General features: G+C 46.8%; 1 protein-coding gene across 1 annotated transcript in view; it reads right to left on the bottom strand.

Annotated features, from left to right (window-relative positions):
• Window positions 1-254: 254 nt before the first annotated feature.
• Window positions 255-10,784, bottom strand: part of LOC144495554 (protein LYRIC-like) — a 70,852-nt gene continuing 60,322 nt past the window's right edge. Inside the window, exons 9-12 of the mRNA XM_078215646.1 lie at window positions 8,367-8,480; window positions 6,394-6,516; window positions 2,736-2,889; window positions 255-607 (exon numbers count right to left, since the gene is read on the bottom strand). Of these exons, the coding sequence (XP_078071772.1) occupies window positions 537-607; window positions 2,736-2,889; window positions 6,394-6,516; window positions 8,367-8,480 (462 nt within the window). The 3' untranslated portion in view covers window positions 255-536. The remainder of the gene's footprint in view (window positions 608-2,735; window positions 2,890-6,393; window positions 6,517-8,366; window positions 8,481-10,784) is intronic.

Below are 10,784 nucleotides of genomic sequence, written 5' to 3'. Positions count from 1 at the left end.
TCCCACTCTTTCCCAAGGACAATTGCAGCTTCTTAATTACTTTGAAATCAAACTGAAGCTTGGGTGTGGGTGAGGGGTGGGTGTGGGGAGTGGGAGGGTGGAAAACAGAAAAGCATAACGCGCTCCCTAGAAATTACCCTTCGTTTGGCCCAGCTTCCGAATTTAAAAGTCAACTGTGGTCGCAAATCTCTCGTGTGGAGCCAAATGGATATGATTTGGTTCTGCACAGATTTTTTCCCCAAACCCTTTTAAAAAAAAAATTAAAAGAAAAAAATAATCACACGTTTCCTAGTGTCAACAAACTTAGGCCCAGCATGAAACTGGCTGTAGACAGCATCAGTGTGTTTCACTTGAAGTTTGTTACATGGTATCAAATCAAGTTTGCTCATGCACATTGCAATAAGTTTTAATAAAAATTACAGTCAAATTTTCTTCTATAAAATTCTGTACATTTTCACAAATTATTGCATAAACAGATTTTTTTTTCTTCAAGATCATTTTGCATAACAACTGACCACTGAACACAAAAAAAAAGCTCATGTTTCCCTTCTAGCTTTCTTCTTCTTCTTGATCTGTTTCGGAGACTCCCAGTTCTCTTCAGATTTTGCTGGAACAGAGGAAACACAGGGTTGAGGTCTGGAGCACGGCGAGTCGCGATTATACGCGTGCTTGGTCATCAGAAGGGTGAACACATCCACAGAACCCACAGTGCAGGAGGCCATTTGGCCCACTGAGTCGGCACTGACTCTTCGCAAGAGCATCTTACCCACCCCACGACCCCACACATTTCCCATGGCTAGTCCATCCAACCCACACATCTTGGGACATGAAGGGGCAATTTAGCACGGCCAATCCACCCAACCTGCGCATCCTTGGAGTGTGGGAGGAAACCGGAGCACCCGGAGGAAACCCATGCAGACACAGGGAGAACGTGCAGTCACCCAAACCGGGAATCGAACCTGGGTCCCTGGGTTCTAAGGCAGCAATGCTAACCACTGTACTGCTCCATTATGCAGCTTTACCAATGAGAGGTAGAAGGCGAACTAATTTCTACCCTCTCCTCTGAGCTCAAGGACTCAACAGCTCCTCTCCACTCCCTCCACCCCACCCTGGGTTCTTGCTTTGGCCAAAATTAGAGAACTTGACTGTGATAACCCCACAAGGTCCATGGGGAAATCACTAATTGATCACCTTGTGGGGTTCATCGAATACAAGTTCCCCTGGTAACAGGCAGTGGCCTGCCAAGCCAGAAATCATTACCTGAGCCTTTTATCAGGCAGATGCAAGACTAGGCCTGCTGAATGGTAGTCCCAGGCAGGGACTGGTGAATGTACACCACGGGAGTGGCTTTGCTTTGCATTCTGTAAGAAACTATGTTCCTTTCCAGTCAGGCTTCATGAGTCATTACATTAACAAAGACAGCAACCAAAGCCGTAGCTTCCCTGGTGCCCGATTACAACATCACTGCTACAGCCCACCCCATCACCACAGTGGCTATATCCCATGGGCGATCATGTGGAGATTGGGTTGTCAGAAACAGCTGGTTACAATACTCCTGGGTGTTATGTTACACCCCACATTAAGACAAAATTAAAAAATACATCTTTAGACTGGCATGAACAACAGATTATGGAAACTACAGCAAACAAAAAGCTGCAGAACCTTCTAGATTGCCACAAGCGAAACAGTCATCAACTTGACGGTCTATTTCAGCCCCCCAATGCAGAAATAGATCAGCTGATGCACACCGAGGTGAAAGTAATGGCCCAACATTTAGAAAGCATTTCTACGACATTATATTCTGTTTTTAAAAATTCATTCACAAAGACTGCTTCAGTATCTGAGTCGCCGCAAATGGCGCTGAACATTGTGTAGTCGTCAGCGGACATCCCCACTTTTGACCTGATGGGTGGTAGGTCATTGGTGAAGTAGCTGAAGATGGTTGGGCTGAGGACACTCCCTTGAGGGACTCCTGCAGAGATAGATGTCCTGGAGCTGAAATAATTGACCTCCAAACACCACAACGAGGGCGGCACGGTAGCACAGTGGTTAGCACTGCTGCCTCACAGCGCCAGAGGCCTGGGTTCGATTCCCGGCTTGGGTCACTGTGCGTGTGGAGTCTGCATGTTCTCCCCGTGTCTGCGGAGTCTGCATGTTCCCCCCGTGTCTGCGTGGACTTCCTCCGGGTGCCTCCCACAGTCTGAAAGATGTGGGGGTTAGGTGGATTGACCATGCTAAGTTGCCCCTTAGTGTCAGGGACACTAGCTAGGGTAAATGCATGTGGTTATGGGGATAGGGCCTGGGTGGGATTGTTGTCGGTGCAGATTTGATGGGCTGAATGGCCTCCTTCTGCACTGTAGGGTTTCTATGATTCTATGAACTGTCAGGTGTGACTTCAACCAGTGAAGAGCTTCACTGATTTCCATTAACTTTAATTTTGCTAGGGTTCTGTGATGCCTCACGTGGTCAAATGTTGCCTTTGATAACAAGGGTAGTCAGATCCACCTCTGGCATTCATTGGAGCGAAGCTGCAATAGGTTCGCTATGTAGTTGGTGGGGCTATCAGAACCCTTCAGAGTTCAAACCATACCATATATATTTAAATTCCTACATTGCTGAAAGAACTTCGGCGTGGTGGCTTAATGTGCCTTGTGTGCTTTATAATTTGTTTGATCTTCATAAGATCATAAGCACAAACAACCCTGGCCACAATTAGATAGATTTAAAACACTGACCTTGTGAAGGAGGCAGGTTATTCTGTTTAGTGGCAGAGGCAGGTGACTCTGTCTCTGATAGTGTGTCTGGCACTTGGGAAGTGATATCCTGGGAAGAATTTTCCACAATTACAGCCGGCTCTTCAGTAATTTCTACCGGCTGTGCCTCTTCGACCTGCGAGGAAACAACAAAAAAAGATGAGAGATTTAAATCTCCCTTCCCAGTCAGGAAGTATGCGGCACAGGGTCCCAGGTTCAATTCCCGCCTTGGCTCACTGTCTGTATGGAATTTGCATGGGTCTGCGTGGGTTTCCTCCAGATGCTCCGGTTTCCTCCCACAGTCTAAAGATGTGTGGGTTAGGTTGATTGGCCATGCCAAATTGACCCTAGCGTCAGGCAGTTTTGTAGGTTAAATGTGTGCAGTTGCGGAAATAGGGCCTGGGTGGGGTTGTGGCTGGTACAGACTCGATGGGCCGAATGACCTCCTTTTGCACTGTAGGGATTCTATTTTTTTTCCAAGTACGGATGAAGGATCCCACCCAAAAAGTTTACAAAGAATACAGCACAGGAACAGGCCATTCACCCTCCAAGCCTGCGCCGATCATGTTTACCTATCTAAACCAACCGCCTGTATCCCTCTAAACCCCGCCTGTTCACATGCCTATCAAGCCAAGTCTTAAATGTCGCTAACGTATCTGCCACAACCACCTCACTTGGCCGTACATTCCAGGCCCCCACCACCCTCTGTGTAAAAAAACTTGCCCGCACATTTCCACTGAACCCTTACCTTGAACTTGTGCCCCCTTGTAATTGTCATTTCTCCCTGGGAAAAAACTGCCAACTGTTCACCCTATCTATACCCCTCATCATTTTATAAACTTCTATCAGGTCTTTACCCATCCTTCTCTTTCAACAACTTGCATCTGCATGGCAAATTTAATGTAGGGTAGTGTCCCCTGGCTCTTCAGAGGCTTAAAGATGCAGAGTCTAAGAAGAGCACAGATTGGTAAAGGTGGAGGTGCTGAAGCTTGGTGAAATTGATTTATCGTAAGTAGGACAGGGAACGACAGGACACAGGGCCTAGACTGCTGAAGGCATAGTTACAAACATCAGATAAAGGAATGTGGGAGAGGCCAAAGTTTGAATAACTTGCATTTTCAGAAAGTCTCCAACAGAAAAAGTTCTATAAATTTTGCTTGCCGGCAATGAGAGTGCCTGGCCTTTAAATAAAGCTACCACGAGGCACATCTCGCTGCTTTTTCAGGAGTGGACAATGTGAGGCCAATCAAGTTGGCTGCTTGGTGCTGGAACACGTTGAGCTTCTCGAGTTGGAGCTACACTCATCCAGGCAAGTGGAGAGTATATTCCATCACTCTCCTGCCTTGTGCTGTTTTGGTTCTGTGGCAACATATCAGTGATCTAACCAGGGTTTTGCATTGCCGAAACGTGACTTCTACCTCCTTGGAGCTCAGTCCCCCGGATATAAAGGCCAGCATTCCAGTAACCTTCCTGATCATTTTCATCACCTTACCCTTACTCGGTCCGTATCCCTCTATTCCCTCCCTATTCATCTACCCATCCAGATGCCTCTTAAATGTTGCTAATGTGCCTGCTTCCACCACCTCCTCTGGCAGCGCGTTCCAGGCACCCACCACTCTGCGTGAAAAAGTTCCCCCGCACATCTCCCTTAAACATTCCCCCTTTCACCTTGAACCTGTGCCCCCTTGTAATTGACACTTCCACCCTGGGAAAAAGCTTCTGACTATCCACCCTGTCTGTGCCTCTCATAATTTTGTAGATCTCTATCAGGTCTCCCCTCAGCCTCCGTCTTTCCAGCGAAAACAATCCTAGTTTATTCAACCTCTCCTCATAGCCAACACCCTCGAGACCGGGCAACATCCTGGTGAACCTTCTTTGCACTCGCTCCAAAGCTTCCACATCCTTCTGGTAGTGTGGTGACCAGAACTGCACGCAATACTCCAAATGCGGCCTAACCAAGGTTTTATATAGCTGCAACACGATTTCCCAACTCTTGTACTCAATGCTGATGAAGGTAAGCATGCCATTTGCTTTCTTAATCACCTTGGCCACCTGTGTTGCCACTTTTAGGGAACTGTGGACCTGCACGCCCAGATCCCTCTGTATGTTAATGTTCCTCAGGGTTCTGCCATTTACAGTATAATTCACACCGAAATTTGATCCTCCAAAATGCATTGCCTCGCATTTGTTCAGATTAAACTCCATCTGCTATTTCTGTGCCCAAGTCTCCAATCTACCCATATCCTGTTGTATCGTCTGACAATCCCCGACACTATCAACAACTCCGCCAATCGCTGTGTCATCTGCAAATTTACTAATCAGATCCTCACATTTTCCTCCAAATCATTTATATATACTACAAACAACAGAGGTCCCAGCGCTGATCCCTGCGGAACACCACGAGCTACAGATCTCTATTCTGAAAAACACCCTTCTACCGCCACTCTGTCTTCTATCACCAAGCTAGTTCTGTATCCATCTGGCCAGCCCACCCTGAATCTCATGTGATTTTAGTTTTTGCACCAGTTTGCCATGCGGGACCTTGTCAAACGCATTACTAAAGTCCATATAATCTACATCCACAGCCCTTCCCTCATCAATTATCTTTGTCACCTCTTCAAAAAACTCAATCAATTTGGTGAGACATGACCTCCCCCAAACAAAACCATGCTGCCCGTCACTAACCAGCCCATATCCTTCCAAATGTGCATGTATCCTGTCCCTTGGTATCTTTTCCAAAAGCTTCCCCACCCCTGATGCTGGCTCAATAACCTATAATTTCCTGGATTATCCTGGCTTCCTTTCTTAAACAAGAGAATCTATTAATATCTCATTAATAGTCAGCACAGTGGTTAGCACTGCTGCCTCACAGTGCCAGGGACCTGGGTTTAATTTGGCCTTGGGTGACTGTGGAGTTTGCATGTTCTCCCCATGTCTGCGTGGGTTTCCTCCCGGTGCTTTGGCTTCCTCCCACAGTCTAAAGCTATATAGGTTAGGTTGATTGGCCATGCTAAATTGCCCCTTAGGTTCAGGAGGACATGGGGGTAAGTACATGGGGTTACAGGGACAGGGTCTGTGTGGGACTGTCGTCAGTGCAGACTTGAATGGCTGAGGGGCCTCTTTCTGCCCTGTCAGGATTCTATGATCTTTATGCCTCCAATGTTTGTGTCTTCAGCAAATATGGATATGTGGCTTCCAATCCCATCATCCAAGTCCCAGTGAATAGAAGAACAGGTTTGAGGGGCTGATTCACAGAATCCCTACAGTGCAGGAGGCGGCCATTTGGCCCATCGAGTCTGCACTGACCACAATCCCACCCGGCCCTATCCACATAACCCCATGCATTTACCCTCGTTAGTCCCCCTGACACTAAAGGGCAATTTAGCATGGTCAATCCACCTAACCCGCACATCTTTGGAGTGTGGGAGGAAACCGCAGCACCCGGAGGAAACCCATGCAGACACGGGGAGAACGTGCAAACTCCACACAGACACCGACCCAAGCGAGGAATCAAAGCCGGGTCCCTGGCGCTGTGAGGCAGCTGTGCCAACCACTGTGCCACCCCAATGGCCTACCCCTCTTTCAATAATGGTCACTTTTGAGTCAGCCATTTATTAAACATTGACATACTAACTCTTACCTCAGTTGGTTCACTAGTGCATATTGTTTCAATAGGTGGAGCAGTCTCCTTTTCAGGCTGGTCTTGTACAGCAAGCTGCTCCTGGTCTCCACTAATGGATTCTCTCTCTTGCTCCTCAGTCTCCTTTTGTAAAAAGCAGAAAACATTTAAACTAAATGGAGAATTTTCCATCGCACTCCTGCCCTCTGCCTCACAGATGATGGACAGGCTTTGGGGAGTCAGGAGGCGAGTTACCCACCGCAGTGTTAGCTTAAATATGTGCTCAAGTTCTGGAGAAGGGTCTGGCTGCACATGAAGCTTCTGAGGGTTATAAGTGTTAACACAGCTACACTAACATGTATTCAGATAAACTCTCCCATTTAGAAACATCGAAACTAGAAGCAGGAGGATACCAGTCGGCCCTTTGAGTTTGCTCCGCCATTTATTTTGATCATGACTGATCATTGAATTCAATATCCTGATCCCCCCCTTCCTCCCATATCCCTTCATCCCTTTAGCCCCAGGAACTATATCGAATTTCTTCTTGAAATCAGACAACGTTTTGGCCTCAACTACTACTTTCTGTGGGAGTGAATTCCACACATTCACCACCCTCTGGGTGAAGAAATTTCTCCTCACCTCAGTTCTAAAAGGTCTACCCCTTATCCTCAAACTAGTTCTGGACTCGTCCACCATCAGGAACATTCTTTCTGGAAGGAGGAAAAGAGAGGCAAAGACGTTTAGCGAGGAAGTTCCAAAGATTAGAGGCTCAGCGTCCGAAGAGGCAGCCACCAGCAGTGGAGTAACTAAAATCAGGTGAGGGGATTAAGAGGCCAGAATTGGGGAAGCGCAGATGTAGGAGAGGTTATGGAGGAAATCCAACATTCTATTTGTACCAGGCATTTCAAAAGCATGTATAATTATCATATATACTCTTGCCAGAATGGTACAGAAACATTTAGACTATAAAATACAGGAGCAGAATTATACACGGTGGCATAGTGGTTAGCACTGCTGCCTCATAGCACCAGGGACCCAGGGTCGATTCCCGGTTTGGATCACTGTGCGGAGTCTGCACGTTCTTCCCGTGTCTGTGTGGGTTTCCTCCGGGTGCTCCGGTTTCCTCCCACACTCCAAAGACGTGCAGGTTACGGTGATTGGCCATGCTAAATTAACCCCAGTATCAGGGGGATTAGCAGGGTAAATATGTGGGGTTATGGGAGTAGGGCCTGGGTGGGATTGTGGTTGGTGGTGACCCGATGGGCCGAATGGCCTCATTCTGCACTGTAGGGATTCTATGATCTTCCGAGTGCACCCGCACCATATTGCGAAACCACCTCCATTTTCCGGTGTAGGTTAGGGAGCGTTTGTGGATGATCCTTCATCAGCTCGGGAAAATGTCAGAGGCAGCAGAGGCTTTAAGAATATTTAGAGGCAAGAAAAGAGGTCGAGTGGGAAAACGAACAAAACGGGAAGTCTGGGATTATATGGATGGTAGGAAAGGCGTGAATGTTACTCGTCGGCCCAAGCCTGGATACTGTCCAGGCCTTGCTGCATTTGAACATGGACTGCTTCAGTATCTGAGTCGTCGCGAATGGTGCTGAACATTGAGAATCATCAGTGAACATTCCCACTTCTGATGGAAGGAAGGTCATTGATGAAGCAGCTGAAGATTGTTGGGTCTAGGACACTCCCCCGAGGGACTCCTGCAGAGATGTCCTGGAGCTGAGATGACCGACCCCCAACCATCTTCCTTTTTCGTGATGTGGAGCTGCCGGCGTCGGACTGGAGTTGGACACAGCAAGAAGTCTTGCAACAGCAGGTTAAAGTCCAACACCCCCCGGCCCACCCCCCAGGGGAAACTCTTCTCCAACACTTTTAGAATTCTTTTTACACCTGTTTCTTTGCCTGTGTACTGCGTACCTCCCTCCCTGTCTCGATAATAGACGATAGCCCAGGTTTTACACTTGACCAAATAAAGCCGACGTGCTTACTTGTACAGGAGCAGTGGCATCTTCTCCTTTCTTCTTCTTCTTTTTTTTCTTCTTTGATTTGTTTGTAGAACCTTGCAAACCCGACTCCACTTTCTCTTTATCTTCATCCGATAGCTACAAGTGGAACACACCAGTTTTTAGTCTAAAAACATTCCACATCTTTTTTTTAAACCACTGCGACCCAGTCCTCTGCAAAACTGTTGCCTCAGCTCATGGAGGACTATTTTATTTCTAGGTCAGGACTGAAGATAGTGGGCTGCACGGTGGCACAGTAGTTAGCACTGCTGCCTCTCAGCGCCAGGGGACCTGGGTTTGAGCCCAGCCTTGGGTCACTGTCTGTGCGGAGTTTACACGTTCTCCCCATGTCTGCGTGGGTTTCCTCCGGGTGCTGCGGTTTCCTCCCACAGCCCCAAAGCTGTACGGGTTAGGTTGATTGGCCATGCTAAATTGCCTTTGTGTGTCAGAGGTTGGCAGGGTAAATATGTGGGGTTATGAGGTTAGGTCCTGGATGGTACTGTTGTTGGTGGAGGCTCAATGGGCCGAATGGCCTCTTTCTGCACTGTGGGGATTCTATGAAAATAGGAGTGTGAAGAGTCATATTACAGGCTGGAATTTTAAACTTTATTTATTAGTACCACAAGTGTGCTGACATAACACTGCAATGAAGTTACTGTGAAAATCCCCTAGTCGCCACACTCCGGCGTCTGTTCGGGTACACTGAGGGAGAATTTAGCACGGTCAATGCACCTAACCAGCACGTCTTTCAGACTGTGGGAGGAAACCAAAGCACCCGGAGGAAACCCACGCAGACACAGCGAGAATGTGCAGACTCCACACAGACAGTGACCCGAGCCGGGAATCGAACCCGGGTCCCTGGCGCTGTGAGGCAACAGTGCTAACCACTGTACCATCGTGCCAAATTGAAGTTTTCTTTACACTTACAACTTAATAAAATGATTCTAATTTTGCATGCACTCCTTCAAGTGGGTGAATTTGAAGTTATCAACTTATCTTGTATAAAATTATACATATAGGAGGCAGTTCGGCCCATTGTGCCCATGCTAGCTCTTTGAAGGATCAGTTGGTCACATTGCCTCTGATCTTTTCTCACAGCCTTGTAAATTTTTTTTACTTTTAAGTCAAGATTATTTTCCATTTAGAAAGTTACTTTTCAAAACTATGTTTACCATCCTTGGAAGCAACCAAATCACAGCAACAAAAACCTCTCCTTATCCCTGGCTTTTTTTTAAGGCCTAACTTTTTTTTGTAAAGTTAACGTCGATTTTACAGGAGATAGTTAACATTGTTATCTACTCGTGTGTTGAAGTCTGCTATTTTCATATTTCCAGAGTCAGGAGGGAGCTTCCCTCAGCACGTATCACTCAACATCCCAGTGGAAAACAGTGCCGACTGCTCTCCTTTTAGCCTCAGGTGTCTTCTGGGAGGTGGTCTCATAACCAAGGCCGCCACTTGAGAGTCAGGAGTTACTGGAGGTCTCCAAAAACTCAGGTGGCTCCCAAATGGCAGCTGGAACCATTAAGGACACCAGTCCCAAATACTCCTGTGGTGCCAGTCACCAGACGTTGCTGCTTATGACAGCTGAGCAACTCTCCCCTGAATACAAGAACCCAAAATAGCAAATCCCTGTGGCAAAGAGGGATCAAAATACAGTGAATAAATATCAAAACACCTCTATGGTAGTATTAACAGCAAGGTTCTTGGTGGTTGTGAAGAGATGTGCCCATTACTGAGAAAATTATCAATCCCCTTCCTCCATCTTGTTCGTTAATCCTATTTTTCAATCATTTGATTCGTGTTTAATAGCTTCTCATATTCAAGAGGAAGAATCCTGTTGCTAAGAATAATTTAAACACGATTTAATTCTTTTTAACTGCTTAGGGTGCTCGAGATTGCAAAATTTTCAGTTCCAAGATGTTCCTATCATCATAGAATTCCTACAGTACAGCAGGAGGCCATTCGGCCCTTCGAGCCTATACTGACAACAATCCCACCCGTAACCCCACGTATTTACCTCCTAATCCCCCTGACACTAAGGAGCAATTTAGCATGGCCGATCCACCTAACCTGCACGTTTGGAGTGCATAAGGAAACCGGAGCACCTGGAGGAAACCCACGCAGACACGGGGGGACATTCGAATCCGGGTTCCTGGCACTGTGAGGCAGCAGTACTAACCACTGTGCTACCATGCCGCCCTATACATGTTCCGAGCATAATTTGTTTGGTAAATATACTTACATTAGCGCAGATTGGACAAGTATATTCAAATGTCAGTATGTTAAGTATTGTACTCATCAGGATCTGTCACAAGTGTCAGTACATTAAGTATTGTACTCATCGTTATCTCTCAGCCGCCGTGAGTTTATTTCCTTCAGCTTATTTGTTCAAGTGTTCCAACA

Source organism: Mustelus asterias, chromosome 7, assembly GCF_964213995.1.
Source record: "Mustelus asterias chromosome 7, sMusAst1.hap1.1, whole genome shotgun sequence".
NCBI lineage: Eukaryota > Metazoa > Chordata > Chondrichthyes > Carcharhiniformes > Triakidae > Mustelus > Mustelus asterias.
Note: the sequence above shows the minus strand (reverse complement) of the source record. Positions and strands in the feature narration are given on the sequence as shown.